Raw genomic sequence first — 20,860 nt, 5'->3', positions numbered from 1 at the left:
ACAGAAATAAAGCAGTTTCATAGCCTTGGATGAAACGTGGGTCCATCACTTCAGACCAGAAAGAAAAGAACAATTTAAACAATGGGAGAATCGGCTCTAAAGAAGGCAGAAACTGTTCCATCTGCAGGCAAAGTCATTAGGTCGGTTTTTTTATATGAGCGTAGAATAATATTAATTAACTATCTTGGAAAAGGAAAAACGAACTTTTATATACCGCTTTTTGCTAAGAAGAAGGCGTTTTTTCATCAAAACAAAGCACCAACTCACACATCCGTTATTGCAATGGCCAAAATTAATGAATTAAAGTTTAAATTGCTAGCCCATGCACCATATTCGTCATATTTAGCCTCTTCGTATTATCTTGGCTCGGTGGTCAAAGATTTTCAAAAAATGAAGAGGTGTTGTCGACAGTTAATGGCTGTTTTGAGGGTATCGAACATCGCTGGAAAAAGTGTATGGAGCTATCCTCAGATGGTAAGTTTTTATTTCGAGATTGGACGATTGTTGCAAAAATTATAGATAACAAACACCCTAAATATTTTATATGTTTATATGATCAACTTGTTTACTAATAATTATTCTATCTTAAAATGTATTTCAATTTACCGGGATATCCCCTAGAGAGAAAACATTTAATCCTCTAAATAGTTTCAACAAAACAAATTTATATTTACATGTATTAAAATGAGATAAAAACAAAGTGAAGTTATTTTTATTATTTATTATACTTCGAACTTCAGAAATATTTTTTTCTATAAATTCTAATAGAAACGAAAGAATTGTTTATAGAGATGCAAAAGGAAAACTTGATGGGATCTTTCCAATTTCACGTCCGTAGTCGCTGAAGTGCAACTAAAACGAAACCCGTGCGACGTGCCACATACACTGCTACTACGAAAACGGATTTTTAAAGACCAGAAGGTCCTGTCGACGACAGACAACTTGTCTCTTTAAATTTTGGAATAGGATCGAAATTTATTTTTTCTTTCGACGTGTTTAAGTTTGATTTTTCGTTTAAAACAAAATTTTGCTTCATAATTTTGAAAATATAAGCTACGACACATTTATGTATACTCAATTATGTGTTTCCAGTTATTCTATTGCCATCAAGAACAACTGCATCACTACATTTAATAAGAAACCGTTATTAGGATTTCTATCCGAAATAAACAAATTTTGTGATTATTATATTTGAAGATTCATTTGCACTAAACCAGAAGCAACTTGGAATTTCTAATAATTTATGCTCTAAGCGAATGGATTTTGAGACTGGTAGAACTCGAAAACAATTACTGATTCATAAATAAAATTCTTTTAATTAAGTTCAGTGCCCCGTATGTGAAAACCAAGACTATAAATACTATAATTTGGCTTCTAAATAGGCTAGTTCTCAGAAATTTATCAAAAAATTAACAGGACGATGAAGAGTGAAATAAGGGCATGTGATTTTTCATAGTTAATATATAACATATAATGAACAGGGTTAAAAATTTACATTTAATTTGATATCCAGGCAATACTTTCGGTTCTATTACGAAGCGACAGTCAAATTTATCATAAACACCACCTACATATTTACAATTTTCACAAATATAAGACTGATAGCAATAAAAAAGGAGGAACTTGAACTTGTATCACGACAACACGTTTATTTGTCCCTGGGATTAAAATCACATTTAAAATGAGTTGTTCCTTATTTGGTAAGTACCATCAATTATTTTAATTTTTGTTGGTTCTCGATGACAGAACAAATATCGATACCAAAACAATTTCAAATAATTACCGAATCCATTGGACCATTTGATTTACCTACCCTTATTTAGTAGCTTATTACATTGTCTCCGAAGCACTTCATTACCAATAACGACAAAGAGCGAACGTCGAGGGTGGCACATGAAGAAATGAGAGACAGAAACGGCTCGAGGGGTTAAATCATTTCCAAATAAATATAAAAACAGTTGTGTCCCAGCAAGGTTGTGTGCTTTGTTGTGGAGAACGTAAGCATGTTATTTTTACTTTCCAGCGGAAGTTTGAAATTATAAGATGCATGAAAAAATATTGATTCAACAATCCAACAAAAAAAAATTACAAAAATTTGCGGCTCAAGCTGTCACTTCGAAGACATTCAGTCTCGAAAAACTAGACGAGCTAAATGAAATTTAATTTAGTGCTAAAAGATACGAAGGAAAGCCGGTGACTAGGCCCATGATTATGAGAAAGGTAAACAGTTCGTTTCGATCTTACAAATAGAAGGAAAAGTGTTTTTTTTTCTGATGGTTGGTTGCACCCATCTAAAAATCATCACCAAACACGTATTATGGATAGAAAGAATCAATCTACCCACCCAAATGCCGTGAAAATGTAAAAAACCAAACACAAAAGTGTTCGGGAAAGACGTGTCTTTATAGTTGATTCCACAAGCTTGCACTTCTCCAAAGAAAATTGTCTCGATCAATTGACGTTCTGGGCGTCTACAGACGAACTCGGGCTTCATGCGCCACGTCGAGTGAGTCTTGCAAATACTGCTCCAGGCGGGATTATATTGGACAGTTCGGAAGAGCATCTGCCATGGCAATATCGGTAAAGCAGAGTTAGATCAGCCACCTTTTTTCTATGCTCTAAGTTGTCTAAGTTTCTGGTCAACTCTGGATCACCTATAAGTCAAATTGCTCTCTTGTATATTGATTCGAGTATCCTAAAGGTATGGTTGGGAGTCGATTTCCAAATTTCCGAGAGATACTCCAAGGATGAAAGAATATGGACCTTGTTGAGGATCAGAAGCTGTGGCGGAGTGTATATAGCTTTTTGGTCTTAAAAAGAGCTCCAAGTTTTTATGAAGCTGCCTTGGCTAATCTAGTTAAACAGCATGCTTGATAAAACTGGCCTACTTTGGTGTTGTTTCCCAAATTCAACTTAAGCAGCTGATGATGAGAAAGGTAACAAAGGCTTCAGAAAAGTCATACACCGAAACTCAATCTATTATCCTCCGAAAATACCGGATTAACGAAGTGTTTACGGTACATAATAGGATACCATGTACCCAGATGATAATGGTATTCCTTACTTGTGAGATTTGTCAGTAGTTCTTCTAAATAATTTCCTATTCTATGATTATGTACCTTGACAGATATCGATTTAAAAAGCATCGTCGTATTTTGTTCTATATTTATTGTTTGTTGTTTTTCTAATTTTTCTTTTCTTTTAAACCGCCCCTGAAAATATATTTGTACGAATGCAGAAAGGAATGACACGATGGTACATCGTCTATGGATTCAGTCAAAAGCCGAAAAGGCCGAATATGGAGTGAAGTGGCCATCGTGAAAGGGTCCAATAGACCATTATCAGAGTCAACGGTGATTAATCTACACAAATAGGCCCTTATACTCACTGCCAATCACTTCTATTGCTTGTTTGATTTTAACCCGTAATTCACTTGATTTGTCGTCTGTAGAGAGGATAATCAAACTAGGTATTTGTCAGGTTTTGATCTCGAATAATGTATTTACTTTGGAAATTGGAATAATTCGGTTTTAGAGAATAGATTTTCAATACAATCATTTGTTATAGTTTTACACAACAGTGGAATGATTAACAAATAACGTAACTGTGGCGAAATCAGCGTCACAAATTGAGTAAAATAGATAATGGTTACTTCATTAACGATCGGTGAACAGGGCGTTTCCGTAAAAATTTTATAAGATTGTGATTAACATTGAATAAAAAATATGTTTTTAGTTTTTCTGTCGTGTTTAATTGTTTCCAATTTTCGCAGTTGGATATTAAATACATATGAATTGACCCTTATTGTCACTTTTTTCATCAGAATCGAATTTTATAGTTTTTACCTAGAAATTATGGTATTAGCACTCGTTTTAATTTCGATAGCTATCCTACAGGTCCAAAAGAATATTTATAAATGTGTTTAATAGAAAGAGAATCACAAAAAATAGTTCTTATGACTGTGCTTTAATGTTTTGATCTTAAAAGTAAGTGCTTTTTACTTTCCAAACAGAGGGCTGTTTATCAGAATTCATTTTCGATGTTGAAAATCATGTTTTATGATGAGGGTACGAGAATGATAGTTCTGAAGACAGTGGCGGATAGGATTTGATCTAAAAGGACACTTATGTCTCTATTTATTTGGCTTTCGAGTATTTTCAGCATTATTTAATCATAAATTATTGCGTCATCCCCTTCCTCTAGTGAATAAGGACTGAGCTATAGCTGCATCGTGGCTTTTTGTACCTCATCATCTTCTTCATCGGTCTTCTCCACATTTGAACCTGACACTTCATTTACAATTTGTTTATCAGCTAGATGTTAGAAGCCCGATAATGAGTGTCACTATCAAACTACTACTCTTTGATATTATCTTCATTGTCATTTTCACCACCAGCAACTAATTTCACTGAACTCGTTAAATCATAAACAGAAACTTCTTTCTCTTTCTTTTCAGATTCTACCAAAGATTTCTGAACTGACTTCCAGGCACTGTTTACGCTTCTCTAACTTCCCGATACCTTGCTTGTAGAAGGATTTATCTTTTGCCTCAAAATAGGCTTCATATTCATTGTTGGCATCGACTTGTGAATCGGTGCATTGTCTTGGTGAAACAGTGGGTTTTTCTCCGATATAAGAGGCCGTTGTTACTTAATTTTTGCGTTCAAACGATCCAACAACTCTATGTAATATTTTGAGGTTTCGGACGTGGTTCACCGGCTGTTGTCCACTCACATGATAATAGTTTCGATTCCGGAGTGAAGTGATGGATCCATGTTTCATCCATTATCACATATCGACTCAAACCCTGCTATGAACCATCAACACGTTGATTTTTTTTGATCGACTGTTAGTAAACGCGACACCCACTTTCTCATGGTCAAATGTTCATGGATAATTATAAACACATTGCCTTCTGATATCTTTACGGCTTCAGCTATCTTACGCAAATTCAATTTACGATTAGATATAACCAATTTTTGATGTTATCTGGAGTAACCACCTCAATTGGACGAACAGAACGCTCACCATCATCGGTGTCTGTACGACCACGTTTAAATTCAGCAAACCAGTAACAAATGGTACTTTTCGATGAAGCAGAGTCCGGATAACACTTTCGAAGCCATTGCTGAGCTTGTACAATAGTTTTTTTATCAGAAAGCAATAATAAATTACCACAGGAAATTGTTTTGAATTCAATCAAATTTTACACACAGTCTTTTGACAATGGCAGAGCCATCTGTATGTTAGTCATATGACCCACTGATTTATCTTTTATGTTTTTTGCTGAAAGGCTCCGACGACTTTTCGAAACAAAAATTGAAATAAGGGAAAGAGGTGAAGGAATTCCGTTATAGAAGTGAATAAATTATTAAGGTAATTGTAGGTCTAGAATTTCAAACGAATAGATTAAAAATAAAATTGTTCAATTATTTTGTTTTTTATTATTATTGAAAAAAAAAATTAGAATTTAACTCGCGGATGATCGGCCGTTTACTGTATTCGAACGATATTTATTAATAATTATTTTAGTTACGTTCAGTTTTTTGTATGTTATGTAATTATAAAAATAAAACTTACCGTTAAGTTGACATTGCACATGGATGGACCCGATAATAACAACCGGACAATATCAACATTGCCAGACCAAGCAGCCAGATGGAGAGGCGAGGACCCTTTGCTATCAACAATATTAGTTGAAGCATCGTGTTCGAGGAGCAATTTCACTATTTCTCTGCAACAAAAAGATAACCTAATACACTCACGTAGGGCTTTTTAACAGATGCAATAGCGACAATAAAAACTCTTCATTCACTAATGTTCAGGTATTCATTTGAAAAAGGCATTTAACCAAAAAAATGCAGGTCTGTAATAGATTGTTTTGAAATTTTTGGTTAGAAATTGTATCAATATGTAGAGGATACTTCATCATCATTATGCCGTTCAATCTCTTGAATTTTGACTAGCGCTTTATGCGCCTACGAATCCTTTTATTGGGGTAGATTACTCCACTTATTCTTTTTGTTATAGTTTGTTGGTCCCAGCTTAGTTTGTCAGCTTTCTCCACTCTTTTCTGTTTCTGCATTTTGCTTTCCATTCTACTATTTTTAGGATTCTGGTATCTTCTTCAAATTGGTTTGTCCAGGTATTTTTTGGTCTGACGCTTGGCCACAGAGGTATCGATTGGGTCATCCTCCTCACCACTTATATTTTATGCTCCCAGTTCTCCTTACAATTCTTGATTTTTATTCAATCTACGTTCTCCACCTCCTGTAATATTTGGTCCGAGCATAGTTCTCACTAATTTTTTCTCGATTATCTTTAGATTATCATCATTATGCCGTTCAATCTCTTGAATTTTGACTAGCGCTTTATGCGCCTACGAATCCTTTTATTGGGGTAGATTACTCCACTTATTCTTTTTGTTATAGTTTGTTGGTCCCAGCTTAGTTTGTCAGCTTTCTCCACTCTTTTCTGTTTCTGCATTTTGCTTTCCATTCTACTATTTCTAGGATTCTGGTATCTTCTTCAAATTGGTTTGTCCAGGTATTTTTTGGTCTGACGCTTGGCCACAGAGGTATCGATTGGGTCATCCTCCTCACCACTTATATTTTATGCTCCCAGTTCTCCTTACAATTCTTGATTTTTATTCAATCTACGTTCTCCACCTCCTGTAATATTTGGTCCGAGCATAGTTCTCACTAATTTTTTCTCGATTATCTTTAGATTATCATCATTATGTTGTTCAATCTCATGGACTATGGCTAGCGCTTTATGCGCCTACGAATTCCTTTATTGGGGTGGATTACTCCCCTTGTTCTTTTTATTATAGTTTTGTGTTCAGCCCAGCTTCGTTTGTCAGATTTCTCCACTCTTTTCTGTTTCTGCATTTTGCTTTCCATTCTACTATTTCTAAGATTCTGGTATCTTCTTTAATTTGGTTTCTCCATGTTTTTTCTAGGTCTGTCACTGCTCCTTGGCCATAGAGGTATCCATTGTGTTATCCTCCTCATCATTTCTATAGGTTTTCTTCTCATGATGTGTCCCTCCCAATTTAGTATTTGTGCTTTTATATACCTCATTATATTTTCTGCACCCAGTTCCTCTTTTTCTTCAAGCTTCGTTCTCTATCTCATGTAATATTTGGTCTGAGTATAGTTCTCAGTACTTTTCTGTCGAATATCTTCATTTATCTCCTTCTTCCTTTTTATTTATGATCATTGTTTCCATGACGTACGCAATCACTGGTATTATTAATGTTTTATTTTTTACTTTCAGTTTCAAATACATATTTCTGTGTCCCTCACTGCTCTGTCTTGATATCTTTGGTTATTTCTTGATTTATTTCTAGACCAACTTCTCCTACTTCTGTTTTCGTTTTTTTTTTTTTATAATTTTTGTATCAAAATCTATCAATTTTTTGTTTAACGTATTCTCCAGTGCTACATGATTTATTATATAACAATTATAATAATAATAACTTTATTTATAAGTATAATGGTTACAACTTTATTGATATGAAATAATTGAATGTGGAAGAGCAAACTTACTTATGTCCGTTTAGAGCGGCATGATGTAGAGCGGAATAGCCGCTACTATCTTGGACATTTGCTCCTGGACCTCTCCGGAGACTGAAACAAATAAATTTATTGTAATTGTCGAATTTATTCATTGCATAGTATAATTTCGAAATGTTTAAAATAAACTTTCAAAAAGTATTACTCTATAGTAGTACCGAGTACCAGCATTCGGGCTCCCTTGGACCTTCTGAAGATACCATTTCAAATAATTGGGGAAAATCTGTAAAAATTGTCGAGTACAGGTGTGTTCGTCCCGCCAAAAGGTGATCGTTTCATTGAATATATTGTTTTATCTGAACAACTCGAACTTGGAAAATGAGTGGTTAAATCAAAGACAGTTACTAGGACCCATCGCAAAGAGAGGTCGAGCTATCAATACCGAAGTATACAGTGGACTAATGATGCCAATATACGAGGTTTTTATGCAAAAATATCTAGGTTCTCTTACAACAAAACCACATACTACTACTGAACTCTACTACCAAATCGAGCATTTAGTCCAGACATGGCACTGTCGGAATACTATTCATTCTTGACTGAGTAATCCCAAAGAATGGTTGCTGAACCGATATTGCAGACAGTTTTTCAATAAAAATTGAAATTACTGATTTCGATAATACCTAAATGGATTCAGAAAAATCAACAAATATTGCTTGTACATCGCTGCTGACAGAAAAATCGAGGAAGAGGTATGAAGCTCAGCGTTTATATTTCAAAAAATGATGCTAAACAAAGAAAGCTACTCCAGTTTTAGAAACCGTGCTTTTGGTGTACTTTCACGAAAAATCTGATGTATTACCCAGTTTATATTGTTTATGGTGTAAATATTTCATGCTAAAGTCATTTCATAGAAGACAATAGATATCCAAAATTTGAGCATAAATGAAAATAATATTCATAATAATCGTACTATTAATATAATGTATACAGGGTGTTTCCAAGCGGCAAAATTCAGGAAGTGATTGTCTGTATAAAATTAAAATGGGTCTTTCCTATAACAAAATTTCCTCAGTTCACCCCTTTCCGAAATATCACCCTTAGAACGTTTTTTCAGTATTGCTACAAACTTCAGTAATTTTCGTGCACTTTCAAAGGACTAACCAAGGGTATTCTTTCAATATTCCTGTTATACTATAAGGGGATGAAACAAGCAGCCCTTACTTCATTTCATTGGTGTTTGAGAAAAAAATTAAAGAAGACTAAATATTTTTACACAAAATGAGAATTTACTGTTAAAACTTTATTTTATATAACTTTTAATATGAAATAAAGTAAGGGTTGATATTTTCACCCCTTTATAATGTAAAAGGAATATTGAAAAAAATACCCGTAGTGGGTGTTTTGCGAGTGCACGAAAATAACAGAATTCCAAGTTTCTAGTATTACTGAAATTTCAATAAAAAAATAAAAATCCAATTTTGGGCACCACCTTTTAAGGGTTATATCTCGGATTTGTTATGGGAGAGACCCATTTTAATTTCATACGAGCAACCACCAATTAAAAATGTAAGATACTTCATACTAGTTGAAACTACTTATAATATTATGTGAATAGAACGTTTGTTGAGGCATAAAATGACTCAAAACCCATTGTCAAGGTCAAACGATACCTTTTTAGTAATTGTTGTTTACTTCCTTCAAAACGGTGTAAAAATGCGTTGTTAGCAATATATGAAGGAGAAAAAATAATATTCTGAACAACTGAAAAATTTGTCTAAAATTTTTTCAAAATAGCACCCAATGCAGCACACACAATATGAGTGTGAAACAAATGAAATAAATACATTCCTTATTAGTTTCTTCTTATACTATAAGCCCAACAACCATTAAATATTTCGTAATGGTAAGTTAACTTTAACAACACTTTGTTTGCAATTAGTTGTAAGACTTATAGCGTGAGTGCAATAATTTTTTCTTTCTGTATTCAAAGCTAACTTTTTTCTATAATCTGTGGAAGTTCCTGCGTTCTCTGTCATAATTTTTTCATTTTATTTCAAGTTGATTGTGCTTTCAATGCGCTTGAAAGCTCTCACTCGACATGTGAGACCAGTTAACAATCAGATACTTCAATTGGTTAATGAAAGTTGGACTCCCATTATGATCTTCCTATGGCCTCAACATTTTCCAATTAATCACAATTTTCCACTCGCTCTATACAAATTCAAAGTTCAACATCAACATATTATACAGGTACGATACAAATTAAACTATAATTGGTTCTGTGACACTTACTCGTCAATTAGAAGTTATGAAGCCACTTGAAAAAGCAATAACGTTACCGTGATTCTTATAACAAAAGGGTGTGAACTATTTTCCCTTTAATACCTTCATACAAACACTTGACAATGATTAATCCGAAAATCTCATATTGGAGTTTTGGAAGTTTTCTCCCTATTTGGTTTCACAATCACATCTTCATTGTTATTGTTCAAAATGGGATTTGTTTTTAGTTTTTATTTCAGAATCCTTCCTTAATTTGATCATTATCTGTAGACAGATTTTGGAGCTAAAAATATATTTCAAGATGCTTCAAAAGACGTAACACGAATGATATTTATCAATACTGAAGAAAAATCACCAGAAGCAAGATTTTAGCTTACGACATACACAAATCGCCTTCTAGTTCCAGAGTTCTGATAAACTCCACGTTTCTACGCTAGCTTACTAGGTTAATTCTTCGTTCCTACCGGTTCGTTACCTGAGACTAGCAATGACAAGATATTCTAAATATAGGCGAACTAAAGTTTGATTTTTTTTCTGGACTGATCAAGCTCGGAAAGGCACAGCCAAAATAGTTTTTATGTTTTCAATTTCCTCCTCGTTCCTACTTTCTTTTAGGTATGTTTCTTGGTTCTGGAACAACCAAAGGGACTAAATTCTTTAATAAAAAAATGAGGACGTGCATAATATCATGTAATTATCTTCAATGTTTTGGAAATATTAAGTGTTTTCTGATTTACTACAAAAATCGACTTTAATAAAAAGAAAAATTTTTCTCCGTAGCCTGGTGGCTATTGTATAAGGCTCATATGCGGGAGGTCCCGGGTTCAAGTCGCACTCATCCCAATGTTTATTAGAGAATTTAATAACAGTACAAAATGCACCTTTAATAGTAGTATTGTTACTAATTGAATTTGTTGTTTTTCCATTTGTTCTAATCTTCAAAAATATTCAAAATATAGTATTTCGATAAAATTTAAGTTAGTAGAAAAAATATTGTACGCAAGTCATGTGTAAAGGTCTTTTTTAGACTTATGAGAGTGTCGCATTTTCCTGCGGCTCATGAAATATTCGTCGAAAAAAGGTACTTAGCTTAAGTATTATTTCACTCGTTACTTTACACTTATTTATTTCCCATTTATCCATTGATATAGAGTAAGTTCGCAAAAACCATTCCAGGGTTTCTTTTTAATGGTACGAATATGAAAAAAACTTATAGTCTTAGAAGCTTGTTGTCTGATACCGACTCTGGAGCTTCTGGAAGGCGAGGTTTGACAGGAAAACGTATTTTTGTGCATAAATCATGGAAATGCTATATCACAATTAGAAGATGTTTTGTTTTTCTGATGTTTCTGATTTACAAATCACGGTCATGTTAATCGTTAAAACTGCTTTAATGAAAATCCTTACTGGATGAGAAAAGATCAAACGCAATATCCTGAAAAACTTATATTGGAAATCCTATCGTAGATTTCTTTTCAATTGATGGCAACTTTAATTAAGAAGTTAGTACGTATATAATAGAGTTTCAGCAAGATGAAGCACCGGCTCATTAGCAAACCAAAGTACGGTGGTACCTGAATCAAATTTTTACAAAATTGGTGGATAGGAAGGCGTGAATCGATAGAAAGATCAGCACGATCTCATGATCTGACGCCATAAGACTTTGTTAAACAAAAGTGAACCCCTCAACTTAGATCCACCAACTCTTCTTACATACTTTCTCTATCTTTTATTGCTCGTTTGAACCATCTATCTTCTGTCATTCTAACATTTTCTTGGAGGTGTGTCATGATGAAAATTTGGTCGATCTCTCTGCTTTAAAACCTCCTTGGTACCCTCCTACTTTTTTTGTCGTTTTCGTATAATCAATTTTCAATGATTTTTTAGAGAACTTCGTGGTTATTGCATTCTTCCTTGGGACTTTTTGGTGGGTTGCTCTAGTTTTCAAGGATCTTTTCTTCTCTATTTGCTTGCGTCAATAACAGCCATAATGTTCCAGTTAATCGCTCGCCTCCATACTTTATAATTTCTACTGGAATATTGTGGCCTCCTGGGCTTTTATTATTCTTTATAGATATTAAACATTCCGTCACCTCTTGTTTTAGGAGCGTTATGGTTAAATCTTAGAACAAAATGCGTTACCAATTTGTTTCCGAAGGACCTAGTAAAATTTTTTTGGTCCAGATTGACCAACAAAATCATTGTGACCATTTTTACTCATTGCTTTAAGATTAAGCTCTTGTTTAACGTAGTAGATTGAGTAACAAAATCGACTTTTTGATTACTAATTATCAACAAAGTGTGATATTTGTTTTAGTTTTTTGACTCGGTACTTCCGTTTAGATGTTATGAGTGCTCTGAGCAGCTACCTCACTAACAAAATGAATCACACATTTATTTACAGTTTTTTTGCCTGTGAAACTATAATTAAGAATACAATTTACACAAGCAATTTCACTTTCAACAATTCTAACATGATTATATTAAAATAATTGTTAGATTAATTAATCCCATTGTGTTACTAATTACACGCTGAATTTTCAACAATACAAAATCGATTAACGTTCAGAAATAGTCCATTTGTGAGGTCATTTACTTACCCATAAATAAATGAGTATGTCATGCCAATTTTCTAATGAAATAATTATTTTTTTGTGTTTCTTTAGAATGTAAACTCAAGCGTGAAGGCTTGACTCAGATGGTTTTTGACCTTGTACTCCTATTTTATAAGTGGGGGTTATTTTATACGATTAGCATTCCATGTATTTTTTTTTGAAGCAAAATTCGTACATCAGGGTCTATTTAATTTGATTTTAAACTTTGGTACCTGCTGTATTATTCACATACGATTGTGTGAATATTCAGATGCTGGGAGAAGACATTGATGGTGATAGAAATATTACTAGATAGAGAAGGCAAAATCAGATATCCGATTATGCAGATTTCAAATGTTGTCCAGGATCATTCTAGGTTATAACGGCAGCACAGAATCGATTTTTGCGGTTGCAAACTTTAAGAAATCATACAACAAAAGCTGGGAATTTATCAAATGTACTAGGAGGAACTTACAACGTTAAAACCAGTGATAAAAACATTGGGAAACCGTAAATTAAAACCAAGATAACCGACAATAATACTAAGATTTCTCAAGCATGATCTCGTTCACTAATTAGTTTTCCACTACCCAGTACTAATTTACTTTTTCAATGAGTAATTTGTACGTACGTAAGTCAACATACGTCAATTGGATGCATATTATAGAACCGGTACTATGAATGCAGAAAGATATATAATTGATATACTTCTAGAGTATGTGATTCCCTTTTGCCTACAATAATACCCGACTTAAATCCAATAGAACACACAATAAAGTTATATCAAATCCTCCGGGAAACTTCGAAAATGGGAAAATGAAATATAATTAATTAAATGACTTGATCCACGTGCTTTGTACCTGTGACCTCTGTCACACCTTTTCTAGTTAAAATAGATGTTCGCAACGCTACTAGTGTTGAGTCTTTCGTCCGTATCAACACTGGAATAGACAGCCTTGCGTGTCGAAACCCAATTAAATGGGTCATAATTTTACCTAATTTACTTTTAGAGATAAAACAAATGGAGGTGTTTACTTAGTAATATTGTTTTGGACTTTTATCGGAAAATAAAAGATAGTAATAATAGGGATATATTGAGATTAAATTTGCTTGCACTGAAAGATTTCGCACTTGGATCCTTATCGGTTTGGTGCCGTTTTTATTGCATTCAAGTTATCACTCTGAAAAAAAAATTCGTTATTTTGATTTAACAACCAATAAGATCCAGCTGATTAGTTGAAGAATTTCTTCTTTGGTGAATCGCCGCGCCGTGAAGCCACGTTGTTTAGTACTTGTTTGGTAGTCATCAATACTGAACGCATTCAGTGAATTTGTAAACATGGAAAAAATTGGTTATGTGTCACAATATATTTATTTGAAAAGCTTTAGCCCAACTAATATAAAAGCTGAACTGAAAGTGCAGTACATCGCATATTATCTGAAAATTTGGACATGCTTTTGTCCACAATGGAACAAAAACAGCGACATAAAGATGTTTCAATCTAGTTTTAGCAATGTTTCACAGAAATAAAACAAAAAACAATCAAAACAATGGACTGAAAAGGTAGAACCTGCTCCATCTGCAGTCAAGGTCATAGCGTCGGTTTTTTGGGATAAGCGTGGGATAATTTTCATTGACTATCTTGAAAAATGAAAATGCAATGCACCAGCTCATACATCCGTTATTTCTATGGCCAAAATTAATGAATAAAAATTTCAAATTGCTACCTCATGCACCCTACTCGCCAAATTTAGTCCTATCGGATTATTTTCAGTTCCCAGACTTGAAGGGACCATCCTCGATTATTATATTGAAAACCAAACAGACCAATCATACTTTCTCTTTTATAATCCCATTATTGACATTTTGTTTTCTTAATATTTTATTTTTATAATTTTTAAGTTTTTAAATTATGAGGTAAGATTAATTTGTTGCTTCTAATTTTACTTACGATGTTTTTACACAAAATATCTCACAATTACACAGCACATTAGAAGTTTTCGTAAGGAAAGCGCAAATTTATTTTATCTATGGCATCAAATTCAAGCATATACAGACGATATTGGATATTATAATATTATAAAATTAGAAAAAATACAGGCCGAAAAATATGAGAAGTAACATCAGATTTGAGAATACCTGGAAGAACTGACTAGAGAAAAAGAACAGAGAACAGAATCGGGTGGAGAGATATAGTAAAGAGAGTGCAGAGAGACGAACAAAACAGAACTCAAATTTGAAATATGTACAATGTACAATATGAACTGAGCAAAGACATTTTCCGTTCATTTCTAAGTTTCACCTTTTTTTTTTTGGAAACCAAATCGATAAGAAAAGATTTATTTGTTGTTTTTAATTCTCCTTACAAATTCTATTTTATTTTTAAAGAAATGAGCAAAGAATTATACACCCGGTATTAACCTAAAAACATCAGTGAACGAAAATAACCTACATTAAATTTAATTATACGGCCAGTAATGATACCTTTGTGTTCAAAGTAATGTTCAAATATAAATAAACATACGAATGACCAATTTCTAGTTAAAAGAGAAAACACGTTCCAAACTGGAACAAATAATGTCAATAAACTGATTTCTCCGTGCTTTAGATTGAGTGTTATCGTTATCAATTACTGAGAATATTTTTATTGTCAGGTAAGAGTTAATAGAAAAAGTAAACATTTATTTAAGACAGAAATATTTAGTTAAATACTAAGTGCTTGATAAAAACTGGAAGATAACTAAAATTGTTATAAATATTGATAAAAACAATTGGAGAATTAGTTTTTTAATGCTCATTCCAGAGATTTTTTGATCCTAAACGGTAGGATGTAAAATTCGTAGGATAATATAGTACATATCCTTTCTTTTTTAAGCAGAATTTGATATTAGTAACTATTTGAAACAAATGCTTTCACTACTTTCACTGATCCAAAAATGTGTTAGTCAGAGAGATGTTCTGGTATATCCCACTCCATTTCTGGTATTGAATCGAGCGTTATCTTGAAGAAAAATGATACAGTGATACGCAGCATTTATGGAACGATGTGTGCGCAGGAAGTTAACGTACAGCATTCCCAGAATATAGTACACATCATTTTAGCCGCGTACTTGGTTGCCTTCGTTCTTACTGGTGCCCTTTCCTGCTTCTTACTCCTTGGTTTCGGGAGTGTTTCGTCTGTAGTGAAGATTCGTGTTAAAAACCGCCTCGTATTGCGTCAGCAACCGACGAAAAACTTTCAACCGCATAAATAAATACGGTCTTAGTTTTTTTACGAGACAAATGTTATCTGATGTGAAACAGGTTCGCTGTAGACGATCATGCGGCTCATTCTAGACGGTTTCGAAGTCATCTTTGACGCTTTGGCCCATTTAAATACGGCTGATATACTCAGGCACCTACTATCCAAGTGTTTTTATTGCCCTCCCACACCTTCAAACGAATGATAATACGTTGCGCAAAGGCGATTGGTATTTGACGTTAATTCAATCATGGTCGTAGCACGAGCGTGAAACGTGCGTTCGCGACAAAAACTATACCACGGTGTTAATAAAGAATCCAACTAACATATAATCAACCCGTGACTTTCAAAACATACAGACGCGCTATCTACAGTGTTTGTTTCGATAATATTTGCACCGCTCTCGTAGTTGGTCTTTATTGGGGAAAAATTTTTGTCCAGCAACCATTCGATTCACATAATTTTGCTATCGATTTCATTATATTGATAAATGAGGGCGTTTTTCCGATATTTCCTCCATCAAACGCTCCAATATCGCTACGTAATAGTCGCTATTTATGATTTTTTCTTTTCTTGAGATAGGTGACGAATTTATTACGCTTTAGTGACGGTTCATCACGTGCAGTCTACTCGGTGTGAAATGATAGAGCCACTTTTCATCAATTGTCAAATATCGACTAAAAAATTCGGGTTTATAACGATTGAGCAGCTCCAAATACTCAGTATCATCAATTCATTGTTGTTTTTGGACGATTATGTACTCAAGCGGCACCCACTTTGAACAGAACTGTCATTTTTTTTGTATTTGTTTTTTGAAAGTAGGTCTAGCGAATGAAACAACTGATTCCAATTTGTCAGAGCTGGTGTTAGCTGCGATAACGAACAGAATATAGTTTTTGATGTGTGCCCCTTGGGTTCCTCATGCATTATCCGTACATATCCAAAAGAATGCAGTCTTACTTTTCATCGCATACTTGGTACTACAGATCGGATATGCTTTTGTCCATTAACCACTTTTTGGTTTTTGTTGTATACCTACAAGTCGTTTTGCAGTACTTCTAAATTAATGTGACCAAAACTTTTCATTAGTATCTATTCTTATAAAACTTGTTTATATTTTCCACGAAAAATGTAAACAATCTATTTTAAACAAGTTAGCGCTTGCACATAAGTTATATTACAAAGGCAATAAATATCCAACGGCAGTTAGAACGTGTGTCGTACGATAAATTTTATAATGTGTGGCTTGTATTACAATTTTGACGATCAGCACCTCGTCGCTCACATCGTTACAAGGACGAAACTTCATAATTTCGTCAACCTAAACAATGTATCATTTATCATTCTTGGAATCCCGATAAAAACAAAAATAAATGTTGATCATGTATTTTGTGGTAGGAAATGGGAGAAATAAAAGAAACAGAATTTAATATTGATAAGAAATCGACCAAGAATTTAAAAATTATGGTTTATGAGAAATTAGATATTTTTCGTGTTTGTGTCCTACAATTACTATTTTTATTCTTAGAAGACTAAATTAGAATATATTCAAATTATTCCTACAATACGAGGGCTATCCACAAAGTAGTATTATGTACAAATTATTAACTGCATCTGGAACAGCAACCAAATTTGGGCAGCGTTTGGATGAATTAAGTTCATAAGTTCATTTTTCCGGGTATTGTCATGCAAAAAAATTTGATAACATCATCATTCCTTTGAACTGCTCTCATGAGTAATTTATTGTGCTATTATGTTCAATTCCTTCTCCATAAATTTTTATTTTATCTTGCAATTGAAGTATCTTAACCAAGTCTTGTCGCCAGATACGATTAGATCCAGTAATAACTTTTAATCTTTATTGTAAACGTCCAGAAATATATAACTAACTTTTATTTTAAGCAATTTAGACATCCACATTGCAGATAATTTGTAATAACCCAGCTTCCTAGTTCATAGTTGTGAGCCGCCGGGAGCCGTTGAGCACATAAGCCTTCAGATATGCCCGTCGTGTCCCACTTAATGTTACCAAAGACCGACGTCCGTTGAGAAGTCAACCAGGCGCTTTGGCTTGAACCCTTTTATGTCATTAGGCAAGTTGTGAGGTTTGCCCAGGTGTTTAAACCGCCATCGTATGAGTGCAGGGCACTTACAGATGACATGGTCTGCGGTTTCGTCCTCCTCCATGGACCAACGGCACTCAGGATCGTCCGTGATGCCCATGGTGTGGAGATGGCGGTCTTAGATGGCAGTGTTTGGATTTCACATAGGTTTATTTGGAGCAGTTGTTAAGTGTGAGACGCACGGGGTCCATCTATATGTGCCTTCGCTTGTCTCATGCCAAATGTCTCTACCAATAAATGCCGAGCCGCTGAGAGACGCGATGGCAGCGCTTTTATCAAACAACAAAATTTGTGTAACTTTGATCATTTTTAATTTGAATATTAGTTGCTTATCAAAACGTAATATGTGCAGAGAGACGTTCTTAGTCTTCGTCTTGAGATTTAAGCAGCTAGTCGAAGTTAAATGGTACAAAAACAGCTCAAATTCTTTAACGACATTATCGATACTTTGTTTAGGCTGAAAATTATACGATGAAAGAGTAAATCAATGGCATATGTAGATAGTGAATGGATGTCCTTTTAGAAGATGACTACTGTGTACATTTGCAGTGTAGATACCCTGATATTAAGCTCAAGAACTTTATTTTGGCAATAAAATTGTCACAAATCGTAAATAAGCTCCAAAAAATAATTTGAAACATGTAGAGAATCAATACCCCCTGTAGATGATGAAAAAACAGTATCACTATATTTCATAGTAGTCATTTAGGCACAATAATTGATATTAAGTATACTTCTGTTTAATTAGAATGTAATTTAACTAAATCTCGCACAAGGCATATCAATAAATAAGAAGAATCGAAACTAAAATCGAACCATAACGATTCATCGTCAAAAAAAGAAGAATAGTAGAGCTTAGAGTGTACAAATGAAAATAATAATAGAAATAATAAATGTTTTCCCAAATTTCCTAAATAGATTTCTCAAAAACAATCAAAACATCTTTAGTAATACTGTAATGTTATATTTCACTTTCTTACAATTTATTCTGATAAACGAAGCAAATTTGAACACACGGTATATCTTCTCATCTTTGATTACATCACATATTTCGCCACTAATTTGTATTTCAAATGTACTTTTAACTAATAAGTAATATATGTTCCCTGCTATCGATTCAAGTTCTCGTTTTTTGCACTAAATGAATCACTTAGCTGATTTAATTCCAGTAGTTTACTATTTATATGTTAAGTATTTATAAATTCATTCGAAAAGTCGATTTCTTCAGAAGTTTTTATGTGTACACCAAAGTTAGATATGGACGAACACGAATATTGGTTCTTGAAAAACTGAGCATCATATTTTAAAAGAAAAACAAGTCTGGCATTGAATATTCCACAACTGTTTGTTCTAAATAATAATATTCCCAGCATAACGGAATAAACCACAGTCAAAAGAATTTTTAATTATTACTCTTAAATTAAGAGTCAAGTATTATTTTTGTAACGTGTTAAAAATATTTTGTTGTATTGTTTTCCACTGTTCGTTCAAATGTTTGAAAGATCTTTGTTATACGTAAGGCAATAAAAAGTATGAAAATCAAATTATTTTATTTAATATATATAAATTCTCATTGAAAAATTGTACTTTTTGACTGAGCCTCGTAAATTGATAAACTATGATAAGATGAATACAGTTTTATTCAAGTAGGTACTACAGTCTATTATTAATTTTAATTTTATTACGGGTCAATTACAGTTAATAATTTACAGGAAGTTTCCATACATGTCTACGAATGTATAAACCAATTACATAAATTAGTAGAAACTATTGTCATTGAAACCCCAGTGCATTGATTACGTTTTTTATTATGTTTGTTTATGGAATTACTCACGCACCTGTCTTGTCTTTATGTTAACCTTATAAATAGTTCAAGATCATTAATAAAGTCAAAGTACAAAATTCAATGCAATTTTAAAGAATAAAGAATGGTCAACTTGAACTCCTCCCATTTTAAGTCAATTTAAATTCTTTAGCACCATTGCTATCTCTTATATCTCACTGACAGTCAATTAATCTGAACTTAAATTAAAAAAATGTACTGTTGCAAAAAATAATTTTTTTCTCCCACTAGCACTTGTTCTCTCTCACCAGAGAATTTAAATGGTAATAAATACTTTTCATGCTGAATAATATTCTCTGGATTCAAGAATTTAATCCATCATTCTTGTTGCAAACATATAACTGCCAAAGATTTAATATTCATATAAATCGACCGTTTCTTAGTAGTCCATTTCTTCGAAAAAATATTTCATTTAAATATACTTCACAATAAATGGGAGCTCACACGAAGGTCAAAGGTCACAATTTACAAGACAATAATCCGTCCCGTAGACACATACGATGAGAGACGTGGACTATAACGACGAGTAGTGAGCGGATTTTGAATTGCTGGGAACGTAAGACCCTACGAAAGATTTTTGGACCTGTTTACGAGAACGGTGCGTGTTAGATCCGGAAGAATGTTGAGCTGAGACAGATTTGGTTGCATTTATCCGGGGGGCGCATCTGAGATGGCTGGGACACACGCAGAGCCATGTATGGAGTTCCTGGAGGAAGGCGACTTAGAAGAAAATCGCGCCTTCGCTGATTGAAGGACGTTAAGGCGGACCTGAACCAGCTTGGGGTTCGAACTTAAAGGCACCATGCTCAAGACAGAAAGGATTAGCAGTCGATTGTTGAGAAGGCCCTGTTTCTCAATGGACCGGTTAAAGAAGAAAGAAGATAAATGGAAGTTAGCGATAGCTGGTGATATTAAATAAGTAAAAAAAAATTAGATACTTGTTAATTCCTCCAAGCAAAACCTATTTAAAAGTAATCAGCCTTTCAATCTATGAAACTCCAAACTGGTAACACCTTTTCATTAAACAACTATTATAGGGACAGTTGTGTTCTTGGTGACTTGAAATATCAACTGAATGAATCAATCCAATTGGGCAGATTTCTGAGTCCAGCAGCTTCCGGACGTATCCTAACATCACATTTCCTAACTGTATTCGTATTTAATTTTCCCTTATAATTGGATATCACATCATATGGTTTCACTAATACATTTCAGTGAAAACTTTGTGATTTTTAATATGACTCAATCCAATTGG

The 20,860-nt window shown here is 33.7% G+C and overlaps 1 protein-coding gene across 6 annotated transcripts in view; it reads right to left on the bottom strand.

Annotated features, from left to right (window-relative positions):
• LOC130895996 (ankyrin repeat and SAM domain-containing protein 1A-like) overlaps positions 1–20,860 on the bottom strand; it is an 87,350-nt gene that overhangs the window by 65,383 nt on the left and 1,107 nt on the right. For all 6 annotated transcript variants that reach the window (XM_057803702.1, XM_057803703.1, XM_057803706.1 and 3 more), the window contains exons 2-3: positions 7,551–7,631; positions 5,581–5,734 (exon numbers count right to left, since the gene is read on the bottom strand). In XM_057803702.1, coding sequence (XP_057659685.1) covers positions 5,581–5,734; positions 7,551–7,631 — 235 coding nt within the window. The remainder of the gene's footprint in view (positions 1–5,580; positions 5,735–7,550; positions 7,632–20,860) is intronic.

Source organism: Diorhabda carinulata, chromosome 6, assembly GCF_026250575.1.
Source record: "Diorhabda carinulata isolate Delta chromosome 6, icDioCari1.1, whole genome shotgun sequence".
Classification (NCBI taxonomy): Eukaryota; Metazoa; Arthropoda; class Insecta; order Coleoptera; family Chrysomelidae; genus Diorhabda; species Diorhabda carinulata.
This window is presented reverse-complemented; position numbering and strand designations above follow the sequence as displayed.